Here is a 17,634-nt window from a genome sequence, read left to right on the forward strand (position 1 = left end):
ACAAAAAAAACACTATATATATATATATATATATATATATATATATATATATATATATATATATACAGTGGGGCCCAAAAGTGTGAGACCACTAGTGAAAACAACCTAACATTTTGTTTTTTGCTTTTCATAATTCTCAATGTGGTCTTTTGGACACCATTGTATTGATCATACTGTATATGTAAGATTTTTAACACTTTCTAAGCTATATCAAAGCTCAAGTTTAAAGTGGCATGTTATTGTATGAAGCAGGAAGTGAATGTAATTTTGCCTGTTTTTTTCCTTACTCAGGTGAAATGAAAGGCTGTGACCAACTTGGCAATGGAGAGAGTCTATTCAAACAGTAATAATAAAAGCAAGGTGCAGAGGTACTGCTCCATATAGTGTTCAGTGACAATTTGACCTCCGTTTGACCAAGTTTTTTTTTCTTAGAAAGAAATTAATACTTTTATTCAGCACGGATGCATTAAATTGATCAAAAGTAAAAGCAGATATATATTTTTTTTACATTATTACAAAATATTTCAATCTCAAAATAAATGCTGTTTGTTTGAACCATGAAAGAATCCTTAAAAAAAATAATGTAATGATAGAGTAATGATGCTGAAAATTCAGCTTTGCATCATAGGATTAAATTAAATTTTAAAATATATTAAAATTGTTATATGTAGTTGTTTTAAATTATAATAATATTTCACAATATTACTGTTTTACTGTATGTTTTGATCAAATAAATACAGCCTTGGCAAGCATAAGGGACTTCTTCCAAAACTTTAAAAACAAAAATCTTTCTGACCTCAAACTTTTGAATGGGAGTATAAATGTAAAGCATTCATCATCATATAGGTGAATGAATGAACAAATAAACCAAAAATATTAATAAACAAATACAGTAGATCAAAAGGTTTGAAACCGTGCTGATAAACTGGGATTGAAAATCTAGCATTACTGTAAAACCTGGAAACAATGATTATGTTAAAGAAGAATTACAATTTTTATGTAATTATGTCCATAAATGTACTAGGAATAAAAACACATGATGTCTTAAGGAACGGGCAGAAAACTTGCAAAACAAAACAAAACAAAACAATGAAATAAAATCAAATTAATAAAATTAAAAACATATTTTATTGTTTGTATTTTGATTCCTGCTGTGAAGTGACCATAAACTGTGGTACCATGGTGCTTACTTGATTTGAATCTACATGTGGGTGGGGCATATGGGAAGTGGGAGGAGCATTTAAGGAATGAGGAACCAAGTACTCCTCAGCATCCATCAGGTCATCCAGCTCCTCCTCATCTAGAAGACTCTGGAAGAACTTACTGTGGTTGGGGCTGGGCAGCTTCATGCGATCGTCCCCCTGAGATGACATTTAGTATAATCCACTGAACTCCAGGAACGTTTCAAAATTTCAAGCAAAGAGAAGTTAAGCAATCCCCACCTGTATGACGAGGTATCTCTGAGGGTCTCGTGCCATGCGGCTGAACTCTGCAGCGAGTTCTTTAAACCGAGGCCGACTATCAGCATCAATCATCCAGCCTGGAGGTGAAGACAGGCCAACAGTAAATCAGAAATATACAACAAAATTCAACTTTGCAAGTAAAATCTTCCTTTACATTTTCATATAATAAATAAATACTCTATATATATGCATTTTATATATTTGCATATATTGAGTTTAAGAATATTAAACTCTCTAAGGTGTTGCAATTGTTATGTTGAATCAAATCATAAACGGCGGCTTCCAGTCAAATCTGATTATGACGAACAGATCTAATATTCATCTCTTTTCACTTCTTTGTGGAATTGACTGTGCCAAAACAAAACAGAGTGCGAGTGCATAAAGAGAGCTGGATATAAAAGTGACAGCAAATACAAGACTAACGTACCAGATTTGGCTATCGCTTTTTACATTTTACTTCATTAGCAAAATGGCACAGCATAATCGTATTAAAGGTGAAGCGCGTCATTTCTGTGCCACCAAATGGAATTTCTGAAACAACATCAGGTTTCTGAAACACTTCCTCTACCATTGGTCGATACAAAGGAAAGCATATACTGTATGAACAGATCAGAAAGTCTCAGAATATGACTCACATTTGACCATCACCATGTAGACGTCTATGGTGCAGATGGGTGGCTGGGGCAAACGCTCGCCCTTCTCCAAGATGTCTGGAATCTCACGTGTGGGAATCCCATCATAGGGCTTTCCTCCAAACGTCATCAGCTCCCAGATAGTCACCCCTGAATGAATGTGAAACATAGTCCACTGTTAGCTAGCAAGATGGTAATGAAACTACAGGAGGTGTATGTGAAACTTATAGAGAACGTGCTGTCTTTACCTACATTTAACTTTCATTACCTTGTAGAAAACAGTATCCCAATTTTGTGTTTTGTTTAGCAGCTCTTTGCAGTTTTATACTCCCAACTATGCTAATTTGCATTTAATCCTTAATTTTGCTTATAGAATTCTTTGAGAACACAAAAAATTAAAATAAACTGTGTGGCGCTGATAGACGCCCATATGTAGCGCCGTTGCGCTTCTGGTGTCCCGAGTTCGAGTCCCAGTTTGCGGACCTTTCCTGATCCTGTCCACCCTCTCTCTCTCGCACTTCGCTTTCTGTCTAACTACGGTCCTATCCAAATAAACTCATACATTTGCCAAAAATAGATCTTAATAAATAAATAAATAAATAAACAAACAAACAAATAAATAAATAAATAAATAAATAGTATAAAAATTTAATAATTAATATAAAATGAATGTTAATATGTAAATGTCAATATTAATTATATATAATTGTACAGATTTTTATTTATTTTCATTTATACGCACCAATGTAACAATGCATATTAAAAACAGCAATATATACAACACTTTTTAAAAGTGTGAGGCCAGCAAATTATTTCTTTTATTCAGTAAGTATCTATATTAAAGCATCTAGATAAATGAGTTAAATTAAAGACAGTTACATAAACGCAGACATATGATCGTACTGATCTTAAACTTTTGACACTAGTGTATTTTTACTATGTACACACACACACACACACACACACACACACGTATATATAATATAATATGCATGCCATACAGAGACTTCTGTGAACATTTTGAGTGATGATGCAAATGAATTCATGCAAATACATCGTTGAATCAGAGTTATTAATGGGAACATTTTCAAACTAAAATATATTAATTGAACATATACATTTGCCACATTGAGATCAAACATTCTGTGAAATCTAATAAGAAAATAAACAGCATATTAAAATATATGCAATAATAATATATTAATATATTATTCAGCGCATGACATGTTTATGTCGACTGCAATTCATTTTTTTAAGAGCTCTCTAAAAATCGTCACTAGCAAAACATCTATATATATCTATATATATTTTTTTTTATTAGAAAAAAAGTCCTACCAATGAAAAATGATGCTCTTTGCCCTCATAATGGTGCATTTCAAGCATCTCCCAACCAGCCAAACCCCTTGACTAATTCATGGCTCTCTGTGAGATGTCATTTGCCGACTTTTTCTTACAGAGGCAACAGCTATCGCTGCTCAGAGTTACTTATGCAGCTGTCTGAGAATTTATGTGAACATGCATGAGTCAGACAAGAACATTGTGTTAAAATACATTTTCTCTGTGATATGGAGAGAGACACTGACCCATCCATCACACGACGGCACTACAGACACTGCTTTAAGAGCCGCCACTGCACACTTTCTACACACACTCTCTAACATTTACTCTCTCCCTCTCTCAAACACAGTCACGCAGAGTGCACACATAAGAAGAAACACAACATATAACACAGAATATCTTAAGCTATCCATGTAGAACATAACATCTGCTTCAAAACCTGTTGAGCTGCTTTTTCCTTTACTTAATACATGCCTTGGTAGCATCTTCAGTGAGTGTTTCATGTCAAGATGAGGCTAAATTCATTCTAATACAGTTTGACAGTTTGATGTTTTATTTGTTGCTTGAATGTACACTACCGTTTTAAAGTTTGAGGTCAGTAAGATTTTTTTTTTAAGAAATCACCTCATTTATTTAGCAAGGATGCATTAAACTGATCAAAGTGACTATATAGAGATTTTTTATGTCACAAAAGGTTTCAGGTGAACATGCATGAGTCAGACAAGAACATTGTGTTAAAATACATTTTCTCTGTGATATGGAGAGAGACACTGACCCATCCATCACACGACGGCACTACAGACACTGCTTTAAGAGCCGCCACTGCACACTTTCTACACACACTCTCTAACATTTACTCTCTCCCTCTCTCAAACACAGTCACGCAGAGTGCACACATAAGAAGAAACACAACATATAACACAGAATATCTTAAGCTATCCATGCAGAACATAACATCTGCTTCAAAACCTGTTGAGCTGCTTTTTCCTTTACTTAATAATGCCTTGGTAGCATCTTCAGTGAGTGTCTCATGTCAAGATGAGGCTAAATTCATTCTAATACAGTTTGACAGTGTGATGTTTTATTTGTTGCTTGAATGTACACTACCGTTTTAAAGTTTGAGGTCAGTAAGATTTTTTTTTTAAGAAATCACCTCATTTATTTAGCAAGGATGCATTAAACTGATCAAAAGTGACTATATAGAGATTTTTTTATGTCACAAAAGATTTCAATGAATGTTACCATGTTATTACTGCATTCATTTTTTTATTGATTAAATATATATATATATATATATATAATTCAATATTGAAACATTATTTTCATGGGAAAAAACAAACACACACACACACACACACACACACACATATATATATATATATATATATATATGAGAGAGAGCGATAGAGTACTAACAATAAACAAGATATTTATTTTAGCATTTATTACAGTCTTTATTTATGCTAGTTCACAGTGCATTAATTAATGTTAACAGATACAATTTCTGACTTGAAAAAATGTATTAGTAAATGCTGAAATTTCTATAAACTGAGACTAACAAATGCTGTAGAAATACTGTCTATTGTAAGTTCATGTTAACTAATGTTAATAAATGGGACCTTACAATAGTCATACTGTCATAATGGTACAAAGATCACTGTTGGGGAAAAAATGTCATTTCTGGCATATATTTCTTTATATTTTTTAATTTATATGTACCATTTGTGTTAAAATAAATGATAAAAAGTTGTTTTGAATAAAAATTGGTTAAAAATAAAGACAGTGAGGTCATTAGTGAGATAATATATTGCTGATGTAGTAGTGAAATACTTGATCAATAACAACTTGCACTTTAAATATAGCAAGACATCTGCAATAACTACTTCAGCTACAGGAACCTTTTCTGTTTATGTCAATCAATTTTGGCATCCCTAAACACCTCAATCCCTTTTTTTCTGCTTTTAGTAAATTACAGTTAATATCTCAGAACTGCAATGCCAGCACAGGCATATTTCACGAATTAATCTCCATTCAGAGCAGTCAGTGTTGGGCCGTACATCGTTACATTAAACATCCCCCCTCACTTATGAAAGACAGTTTATTGCAGGTCAGACACTCTGTATCTTCATCCTCTGCCAAACTACATCTCCTTCTTGACTCTTCATATGATTAGACTGCCAAGACATTTTACATCAATGCACTGTGTATACAAATGCAAATGCAAAAAACAAACAAAACAACCGTTTGTTTGTTAGTTTCTAAAACGATAAATGCATGCTACTCACTGAATTAAACATGCAACATAAAATGCGACAATTTAATTAAAAGTACTTAATTAGTATTACAATTAACAGTTGTACGATACTATTTGAATACATGGCATTATGCTATTGCTTCACACTAACAATGAACAATAACTCATCATTTAATAAAGATTAATAAATGCTATAAAATATATATTGCCCATTGTTGGTTCATATTAGCTAATGCAATAAATAATTTTATAATACCTTATTTTATTGCTGGAGGAAGCACAATTTTGGATTATGTACTTTAACCGTTGAACTAAGGTTTAAAGTTAAACTGCCTTGATGATGTATTTCTTTCTTACACACATGCAGCTTTTTGCTTCACAAGACTATTTTGGATTATTGTGATGTTTTTATCAGATGTCTGGACTCTCATTCTGACGGCACCTATTCACTGCAGAGGATCCAATCGTGAGTAACTAATGGAATGCTAAATTTCTCCAAAGCTGTTCCATTGAAAAAAAAAAAAAAACTTGAGGGCATGAGGGTGAGTAAATATTCAGCAAATTCAAATTTTTAGTTGAGCTATTCTTTTAATGCATAACTATGTGATCAGACCTCTCACATCTGCATCTAGTTCATTCACTACACTTGCATTGCAAGAGGGATTCACACTCACAAACTCTCTTGAGCCCTACACTGCAAATCTACTCGCACAATAATGTTGTCTGTTTCCTTGATGTGTTATGGAGGAGGAGGATAACAGGACTACATACTGTCTGAAAAGCTGTAGTGCGTGGGCAGCACAGGAGGTTCATCAGACAACATGGTATAATTTGTGATAAATACACAGGGTCCATCACACACTGCTGGAACAAAGACAATGATGACTAACTGCGTCACGCTCCACAAAGAAAAAAAATGCTGTCTTTTCTGCTAAGCCTCCAACCGATGAAAGTTTGCAGCTAGCTGGCCAAAGAAGATGTGTAAACATAATTTGTTATTTATGAAAACTCAAGGCTGAACTTGATGCTGTTTGCTTCATACATGATCAATCCAGTTTTCAAGCATCAACACAAAATCAGCTTCACCCTTCATTTTCACGCTTTCATGCTTTAATTGTTAATAGTACTTTACTGACATGATAGTGTTTTCATACAATATTGCATTACACATGAAGCCATGTTACTCCGGACTACAGTTCCCATCATCCATTGCACTGATTACACACACACAGCTGAATGCACTGATTACACACGCACAGCTGAATCCAATCAGACATGCTTTATAAGCCCTGGGCTGTGTCCGAAATCGCCCCCTATACCCTTAAATAGGGCACTATTTGAGGGAACAGCCATTTTTAGTGGTGTCCGAAACCATAGTGGACGTTCTCGAGAGCACTCATTCCATCCCACAATGCACTGCAAAAACGAGTGTACAACTGGTGCACACTCAACGGCTAGAGAATGCCCATAATGCACCGTGAGAGTGACGCGCCGAATGAATTCCCGCATCTCGCCAGAAGATGGCGCCCGCAGCTGAATAATCAATCCGTTCATTTTTACAAAGCGCTAATCCATGGCGTACAGCATAATGTACAACACGGGTATAAATTCATTGTAAATTGATTATTAAATTGTTTGATTAGGGTTTATACATAATTTCCGTGACAGAGTTCAAGATAAATCCTTTAATCTTACTACTGGAGCTGCTAGTTTGCTAGTTTCAAATGATTAATAAACAGCAAGCACAAACAATGCAAAAGCGGCATTCCTTCCGGTGCACTCAGTGTCCGAATTCACTCACTCGTTTTCATTCACTCCTTCTAGTGAACTGAATTAGTGACCTAATGTAGGGAATAGTGAATGAGGGTATAGGGGGCGATTCGGACACAGCCCTGGACTTCCTCGTTCAGATGGCCGAGTATTGCTTAGCATATATCACTCACCTAGCGATAGCTACTCTACGGAACCCGTTAGTTTTCATAGCCTTACCTTAGTCTTGCCTTGACTGTTTTCCTGTATCCTGATCTTTGCCTGTGTACCTCGGATTCCCCCTCTCGTCTTGTCTTATTCAGATACTGTTTGCCCCTGCCTGGACCTTAGCATTGTACTTGGATTTACGCCCTGTTAATTCTGTTCGCCGAACGTAGACCCACGCTAGTCCTAGGAATATTCTTGTGTCTTGCCCTCTATATACCCGTTGCCATTATCTGACCCTTGCCTGTCTCTAACCATGTCTACGAATAAAGCCTTGCATTTGGACCCGCATGTCTCATTTCTCGTCAGCCCCGTAACAATAAGAGACATCTCGCAAAAACTAAATAAAATTGTATAAAAATTAAATTAACCTTAATTATTCTAAACTTTTGGCAAGCAATATATTCTTTTTTTATTTTATATTATTATATTCTGTGATGAAAATCCGCGAGGGGCCTCAGAATGAACCAGAATTATTGCAATAGCAGCAAGTTTCTGCAAAACTAATTTTATATAATTTAAAGCGGAAACCAATGCATGATGTATTCAGATACATCATGCAGCATATGCTTCCATTTGTCGCATATGTACTGATTTTTCAAATTACAAATTCTGTTATGCAACAGATTTTACACTCTACACAACCCTTTTCCCTTTAAACTGGAACATGAAAGAAAAATGTAATGTAAATTTTATGTATTATCATAAACTGAATGACAGTGCATGCAATATATTACAATCAGATTTCAATTTTAGACTGAAAAAGACATGCCTTGCTTAAAACCACATCTGTGAAAAATATGAAAATGGACAAATTTCAAAGCCAATGTGTTATGAAAGATGTTCACATAAAACTATTTATAGCTGGCTAAAGCATAGTTGGCTAAAGCCCAGGCAATCCTATGAGACTGAAATCAGATGAGTGAATGGAAAAACATCCGCATAAAAATATTAGAATTATTTCAGAACTGGATCAAGATTTCTTCCTTTGCCCACATCTTCAAAAGCAAACATTACTAAATCATTCATGAGCACAGAGTCCCATCAGCTGCAGGCGGCTTGAATTAGCCCAGTTCACTCTAATCTGTGATAAGGACACCTCAGCTCTTTTCATAATCAACCATCTTGAAATGAATGATCCAATCAGGCCTTCAATCCTCCAAATCCAAACTCCACACATCTATTAGTGAAGCGGATACCTTGTGGTAATTGGAGGGTTTCAGAGGCTTTCTGCATTTTCCAGAGTGATCAGCAGGCTGAATGAAAGAGCTTATTCAGCTTGGATTAGGGATTGTTTGAGAGGCGATGGAAAAAGATGAATGTCAGCTTTAAACAGCATAAACATAAAAAGGCGATTTAAAATAAATAAATAAATATACATAGGAAAGGCTTATTAACAAACAATATATCTAAATTGAATTGAGGACAGAAAAAGCTGAAAAAAGGGTTGGGAGACCTGCTGCCCCACTAGTGAGTTGCACTTGCTCAGCTAGAAAACCACATATGCATTAGTGGATGTCTTAAAGGAATAGTTCACCAAAAAAATTTAATTAGCTGAAAATGTACTCTCCCAAGCTATCTGAGTTAGTCTTTTCAGAAGACATCGCTTGGATGGATTTTTTTAATGACATATGCAGCTTTTCACTTCACAATACATCAGTTGATTCACTAGATGAGGATGCTCCATGCTGGCCATGATCAGTGCCTCCTAGAAGACAAAAACAGAAAGACTGTAAATGTGCTGTTTTCATCAACAGGGTTTATCGTCAAGTATCTCATAATACAATACAATACATATTGGGAAACCAAATTAAAACCATAATTTAAAACCCCTCCAAAACCACAAGAGAGGCCCAATATGCCTGCAGGAGAAGGTCTGAATCTGCAGTTTCAGTTTCAATCTCTCTCGCACCTCATAGAAGCAATTGAGAACCTTAGCACTTTACACTGGCACATCACAAAGCATACTAACAGCTTAATAAAGGTCACAAGCTTAATTTAAAAAGTTCGCCTTTAGACTTTTCTTTACACTGTACAACGGTTTAGGGTCAGTAAATTAAATGTTTATTTATATTTTTAAATTTATTCAGTAGGGATTGGTTAAATTGAACAAAAACGACAGCAAAGGCATTCAACGTTTCCAAAAAGGCTGTTCTTTTGAAATGTCTATTTGTCAAAGAATCCTGAAACAGACTTCTTTCAAAATCTTACCAACCTCAAACTTTTTACTTTTACTAGTGTACATTTATGCAATTGCAGAAAGCAATTTCAAAGTAAGCCTGAAAATAAGTGTAACAATTTGTTATTCACGTGAACAGCATGATGTTAAGCTATCAAGTCAAAGGCCATATAGCCTTAAAAGCAATAGCCTAAGCTGGTTAGTTACATTATATTCATCTACTTTTAAACATACACAATAATGCATGTAATTTCCAGAAATGATTGTGTCGGTTATTTGATTTGCACTGTTGGTGAAAATGACATTTTCAGTAAATCCATTCCCTTGCATTTTTATTTTTCAAATGATGGTAACAAGTAAAGTAAGGTTTAATTGTAAATTACTCACATCCATAAACTCCACATTGGCTTTTGGTCCTGTGCTTTCATTGAGTATCTTTATGGCCACTGGAATCTTCACAGTTTCTCCTTCTGGAACCCAGATTCCCTTATAAAGAAGATGGCAGCAGAAGTCAATTACATGTTAACTAATATATTGTTGAGGAACCGCAAAACACACAAATCATAAATGTTAATGTAGCACCTTGTAAACAATGCCAAAGGCTCCTGTTCCCAAGATCTTGACCCTCTTAAGCTCTGTCTCTTTCAGTATACGCAACTGTGCCTGGTTGGGCGCTGTGCCGCTTGGCGTTAAAGGCTCCACCAGCTGCTCAAAAGACACAAGCAACATCAAAATCACTCAGCATAATCACAAATTCACACATAACTACAATGTCTACTTCAGTTTGATCCACCAGTCACAGGTTAGCTCTATAATAGACTCATGTTCTGTCTGATAATATTATTGTCATCATGTATGAATGTATTCATTTGATTATAGTCTGGGTTTTGCCTATTTTAAGTTTTCAGTTTGCATTGCTCAGTCTTTGATTTCCCTTCTTTGCTTCTCGAGTTAAGCCTGTGTTTATACAGAGATTCTTTCAGTGACATTATTTAACTTGACTTACCATTTCTTGGCTGATCTTTAGACTTATCAAGAAGTTAGTGGACTTGCTTATAATCCCAAACCAATTTCCAAGTGCATATGCCTTCAACAGAGCTTTCAGGGCCTCAAACTAGATATCTGTATTGAGACCATTCAAAACCACAATGCCTTTTGTCTTTTCATTTTCACCTTTAAACCTCAACTAAAAACAAATCAACCTGAAACAATAGTAGATACTGTTAACAGTAGATCAACTTGGTGCTCTAAACTCCTTAACATCTAACAGAACTGCAGATTCCATAATATTGACTTAAACTTTATATCAAATGCACACACTCACACACATACTGGCTGCAGAACATTTTGAAGTACTTTCATAAGTTTCCATTTAAGGATCTGAGAATGATCTCCATTATTCCATTTGAGATTTCCCCGCCATTGAAGTGAAAGAGGCACTTTCAAATGGAAAATTGAGACTGGCTATAGACCCCACATGCACCACAACAACAATTTCACTGGCCAGTTTTCTATCTGATTTTCTTTTTTCTCTCCCTCTCTCTCTTTGCGTCTCATGAGACCAAATGTTTTTCAGATTAATTCTCTGCAACCAAATTATTCAAAATCATTTTAAATGCTGTCCGATTTTTAGCTCGCACCTCTGTTTCCAGGAAACGGCGTAAAGCTCTTTTCTTCTTGATGCTCTTCCGTCGGAAAAAGATAGCAAATCCGAGGGCCACAATTACGACCACAAACATCCCCCCAATCACCCCAGCTGCAATCAGAGGAGTCCTGGAGGAAAATGCAAGGATTTAAAACATATACCATAATATACTGTTAGAACAATTCAGAGTATATAAAATACTGCATTGTTTTTAAGGGAAAAGGTATTATCGATGCAATCACAACCACAGCTCTACGCACTGTCATATTATTTTTCTGTTAATATTATAAAAGTGAGAAAAAGTGTCAACTCTCAGTAAAAACTTGGACTTTTAAGAAGGACCACTGCTTTTCCAGAAATAGTGGCATGTTTTTTTTTTTTTTAAATCATAAATCAAGCTTCTAGTTGGAAAAAAAAACTACTTGGAAAGATTCTGTAATGTGTTGACTGTATTTGATTAATTGATTATTAGTTTCCTGAAATTTAGTGTTAGAAATTTAGTTATGAAATACTTTGCTTTTGACCTTCATATATTATATGTCGAAGGCTGCACTTATATTTTATTTAGCAATTCTTTAATATAAAAGTCAGAAGGATACTGTATGTGTGGCATGTGTTATGATCGAATCATCATATTATGTGTATTTTTTTTATTATTTGTACAGGTATATCATATATCATTCAATTATTTTCTTTCTTATTTGTAAAGCAAATTATTCGTAACAAATGAATGATAATTATGATATTCTTACGATAAAAAAAGCTTCACATTGTTGTAATATCGCATGTATCTCGAGTTAATAGTTTTTTGTTTTTTGTAAAATGGTAGAAACATTTGAAAAACGTATGGTCTTATTTTTTTACTGTTTATATTATTATGCAACATTTATATGTTTCTTGTAACTTTGCTTTAAAAGGTGATATGTAAATAAGGCTTCAAAACTTTCAAAACTTTGAGGTCAAAAGAAATTAAATAAAGAAATGAATACTTTTATTCAGCAAGTTCACAATAAATTGATCAGAAGTGACTAAGTATATTGTGAAATAATATTTCACAGTGTTAATACATTTTTTTGTCAAATAAATGCAACTTTGGTTAGCATCAGAGATTACTTTCAAGAACAGTAAAAAATCTTACCGACTTCAATTTTTGAACAGTAGTGCACATTATAAATATAATTTGGATAATCCATGTTTTATGCTGCTGTAAACACCATCAAAAGCATTTACTGCTTTATCCTGATCCTTATTAACAAGGCAAGAACTTGTTAATAAGATGTTTGTAATGTAATTACTGCAGTTGCCATGACAATAATAAAATCTCAAGGGCCTCAATAGGCTTTGTGTGTTGAGTAGCGCTGGCCTGGAGGAAAAGACAAACACACATGCATGCAGAAACCTACCCCTGGGTGCAGTTGGGGTGGCAGGGATGGCACTCGTTGTTGGTCTCGGCATATTTGAAGATGAAGCTGTTTGCTCCCTGCAGACCATCAGGACATTTCTCCACACAGTTGGGTCCATCTTTGAGATGCAAGCACTTCACACAGTGATCTGGACCCTAAACCATACAGACAAAATGCTTGACAATGACATATAAAATTAAATTTGTCTAGAAGTCGTACTTGAGGGTGGACAAATAAAGGAAAACAAACTACTTACAATATTTTATTGATGCTTATCCCAAATATTTTATGCACATGTTACTTTTTGGTACTTTCTTATGAGTTTGAGTAACTTTCATTAAACTTTTACTTAAACCACAAAGCGGTGCTGAAAACAAACAAATTCATACATATTTGATCAAAGTAATTGCCCATTTTGAGACGGGTGTCACACGGTTGGACGAGTTCTTACGTTCTTTGACAGCTCTGATGTTGCTAATTATGCAGCTTATGAATTGAGATGGACAGGCAGGTTATCATAAGAAGATGACAGCTTTGTTCTTCTGTATTTAAATTCTAAAACTTTGGCACTTGAATTTTTACATTTTACAGACAAAATAGAGGACTTCTAACTTAATTTACTGAAAAATATCATAATGATGGCCCGGATGGGTTGGAATGGAATAGCAGAGCAAATTTAAAAGGTATTTTAATAACTGTCAACATGGTGTTCGTATTCAATTTTACTCAAAAAATGTAGGGTGAGATTTGATAGGGAAAATTCGAGGCAAGTTTATGCATTTTTATGAAAGAAATAGAAAAAAATCTTTGGAATAAAGTGCACAAATGAATCACGGACAACCAAGAAAGTAGTTTGATCAATTCTGATGATGTTGACTTTAGGGGCCGTTTACACGACAATGTTTTCAGCCAAAAACGGGAAACTTTTTATGCATTTTGCCTGTTCGTTTACACGACAACGGCGTTTTGGGGACTGAAAATGCATATTTTTGAAAACGTGTTCCAAAGTGCAAGTTTTTGAAAACGCCACCATTATCGTTTCCATGTAAACACCCAAAACGGGAATTTTTTAAAACGGTAACGTCATGCGCGTGCATAGTACGTGTTAGGTATGTAGACATGCACAGTACGTGTCGATTTTAAAGGCAAGCGTGAACAAACATATACAGCAATGGCGAAGTACATGGTACTGTTGTTGCTGCTCAAGAGTTTGCTAACACTTCTTCAGCAAAGTGTGGATTTACTTCACCAATATTACAACCAACAGATGAGACGCATATAAAACATCTAATCGTCACCTCCCTACAGGTACTATTTACTAACAAGGTGACAGCGCCAACTACTGGCCTGGCATACATAATACAGCGTTTTTTGCCGTTTTCGCAGATATGTGTTACGCGAATTGTTTTAAAAACGTTGTCGTGTATACGTGAAACTTTTTAAAAACGCAATGGAAAAACTTTTCCGTTTTTGACTACATCGTTTTCGTGTAAACGTAGCCTTAGATAGCACTGCTTGGTTTACTTACAGGGCCATGACAGGTAAAAGTTTTATCTTCGGCCTTTTCACACTGGCTGTCACACTCCACACACACTGATCCATTGGCAAACTCGCGAACATCTCTAAAATATGCACATGAATAAAATAAAAATAGGTTAATTAAACATTATACTTTAAAACAATTACATTAGCAAAATTTTAATAAAATAAAACAAAATAAAATAATGAAATATCATTTAGTTTTATTTATCATTTTCCAACAAACAATTCTGGCCATATATGCAGAAATAATTGTCATATAATTATTCCTTTATCAATCAAAAGCATTTCAAAGTAGGTGATGCATTCTCTCTGCAACAACACATACAGCAGGTTTTGTTTTGTCTCCGACTCATCCTCCATGTCTTCTTGAACCACAGCCAACTGAACCACAGACACTATATTCACACACTGACGAGAACTTGGCTAATACACCAGTCGGCTGAGTAAGATCCATGAAAAAATAAAGGCATTTTAATTAGAAAAATCTTTCTCGGCACTGGTCTGAGAGGAAAGAACAAACAGTCCTCTTTAAATTTTATCTAAACAGATGGCAGCTCAGATTGCAGGAGATACGGCAGAGGGGCTGCCTAGCAGAGCCATCAATACCCTTTCCTTTGTTCGTTTCCATCAGCCCATGTTTCAGAGGAAAATTTTGAAAGCCGGTTCCAAAACAGGGAAAGATGGTGCCTTGTCAATAACAGAGTGGGAATCAAAGAAACCTCCCAGATCTTAAAACTATGGAAATCGAGTGTACGAACACTCACAGTTTAAAGTTTGTCACACTGGAAACTATTACAGTCAAAATAGGTGCTAATGTGATGCCCTAAACCAACTAAACTACCAACTGCAAACTACCAAGACATCTACCCACCTACCTACCTACAACTCTGAATGGGTGTTACTTTAAAGGTGGCATATCATGAAAATCTTAGTTTAGTATGTGCATGCTTCGGATGTGTGCATGCAGAAAATCAGAAGTTTAAACTAATATGGTTTAAAACACATGATTTCATGACACAACAGACATGATAATCAAAACCAAACAGATGTTTTTTTAGCAGAGTATCTGAGGAAAGAGCTGTAAAGGCACAGCCCAATTCTGGAAAAGGGGGCGGGGAGCAGCAGCTCATTTAAAGAGACATGCATGACAACAGTGTGTTTCTGCTTCCACTCAAAATAGGCATTTTCAAAATGATATAATAAATGATCTGTGGGGGGTTTTAAGCTGAAGCTTTACAGACACATTCTGGGGACACCTGAGACTTAGGGTGCTTTCACACTTGGTTCACTTGATGGTCCGAACCCGAGTTCGATTGCTCCACCTTCCCACTGCCCCCGCTGGACTGCATTCATATTATTTTATTTGGGTCCGAACCGCGGTTCGTTTGCATTAGCAAGCCAGCAGCTGTTTACCCCGTTGCTTAGTAACGACGGCACAGGAGAAGGCGACAAATGCATAACATTGCTCTCTGCACTTTTATACATTTACGTTTTTGAACCGTTCGTTTTGTCTACAAAGATTCGGTACATAACGGCACTTACGTCTGTCACGTTTACATCAGCAGCGAACCGTACCCCAGACCACCCTTTTTAAGCGGACTCGAATACGGTTTGCGGGTGCGCACCCGAGTTCGGAAGACAGCGTTCACATCATCCAAACGAACCGAATTCTGACATCAATCGAACCCGGATGCGCACTAAAAGTGCTAGTGTGAAAGCACCCTTATATTACATATTGTAAAAAGGGGCATAATAGGTCTCCTTTAACATATTTTAGTTTACTTTACTTTATATTTTAAAAGTAAATTCAGCATTATTTTATTTCATTTAAATATTTATTATCTACCCATCTACCTACCCACCTACTAACAGCTGTTAACTGTTTTATTTTATTATTTGACTTTTGTTTTATGACTAAAAATGTAATTAACCAAACATCATTTAATTTGATTCACCAAATAATCAGAATCAGAGCTACTAAGGCTTCTATTTACCCATCTACATACCCACATGTCTTAATTGTTTATTTTATTTTATTTATTTTATTTTGTTTTAAATTCACCAAGTGAATTTAAAATAAACACATAACGCTGTTCTCAGGTCTGAACTCTTGGTTGAGTGACTGGAGATGTTTGGCACATCCCCATTCATAGACTGGGCCTGCTGATTTAAAGTGCAATTAATTGAGTGTAATGAGACCCCTGTTCATTCTCCAAAATATGACACTCCCCCACAGCTGATTATTGTTAGGAACTAAATTACATTTTTCTGCCACAGGGAATCCTATTCAGATGTTGGTCAGAGTTGCCATTGTTTAATGACTACAGCAGAAAAGCAGTGCCAACCAAAGAGCTCTTCTCTGACGCTCCCGGTGGACCAGAATGTAAATTTGTTGTCAGATGAGAGTTTCCTCTTTGTCATTCACAGATGGCAGTGTGTTCTGAGCCCGCTCGGGACAGGCCGAGGAACAATTAGCTGGATTTGGTCTGTGCATGCCGTAGTGCTGACCAGACGTGGTCCTGCTGCCTTCTGCGTTCAGACTATAACTTTTAGATGAAATCCATCCCTCTCTCTGATTCTTTTAATCTTTTCTCACACATCCCCAAGGCAGAAGTTTGTACACAATTGTGTTTACAAAGTGGCTGGGGGCGAACGGCAATCTAAATGATAGATAGTCTTCATAAAACAAAAAAAATACTGCAGTAACCATGGCTGTACCCAATAGTCTAGTGTCAGAACTTGTGGAGATTCAAACACTGCCCACACAATGATGTTATTCATGAAACAATGACAGAATGAAATTGTGTAATTGGTATATAAATATATAAACAGTCAACTTGACAACTGAAAATTGTATTTATGAATTTAGGTTTATTAAGGTCTTAATGATATACTGGTCAAAAGACTTACAGCGTACAGCATAAATTTAGTGTTATTAGTGAAATATGTTATGTATTATATGAATTTCTTTACAAAAAAACTAATTTTTTTTTGTCTTTTTTACACCAACATGTTATTAAATTATATAAACAATAATATAAAAAATGAATATTCATGCATATTTAATTATATATTGTCTCATTTGCATATTTAAACAATATTTCTGAAGAAATGTAATGCAAAACAATGTCTATCTATCTATCTATCTATCTATCTATCTGTCTGTCTGTCTGTCTGTCTGTCTGTCTGTCTGTCTGTCTGTCT

At 35.4% G+C, this 17,634-nt stretch overlaps 1 protein-coding gene across 1 annotated transcript in view; it reads right to left on the reverse strand.

The window, feature by feature from the left end:
* LOC107565289 (receptor tyrosine-protein kinase erbB-4-like) overlaps positions 1–17,634 on the reverse strand; it is a 54,068-nt gene that overhangs the window by 2,780 nt on the left and 33,654 nt on the right. The window contains 8 exon segments of the mRNA XM_016250511.1: positions 1,191–1,361; positions 1,443–1,540; positions 2,099–2,245; positions 9,312–9,369; positions 10,228–10,326; positions 10,423–10,545; positions 11,481–11,613; positions 12,826–13,043. Coding sequence (XP_016105997.1) covers positions 1,191–1,361; positions 1,443–1,540; positions 2,099–2,245; positions 9,312–9,369; positions 10,228–10,326; positions 10,423–10,545; positions 11,481–11,613; positions 12,826–13,043 — 1,047 coding nt within the window.

The sequence above is a fragment of the Sinocyclocheilus grahami genome, unplaced genomic scaffold (genome assembly GCF_001515645.1).
Source record: "Sinocyclocheilus grahami isolate Dianchi unplaced genomic scaffold, SAMN03320097.WGS_v1.1 scaffold25.1, whole genome shotgun sequence".
NCBI classification, from domain to species: Eukaryota; Metazoa; Chordata; class Actinopteri; order Cypriniformes; family Cyprinidae; genus Sinocyclocheilus; species Sinocyclocheilus grahami.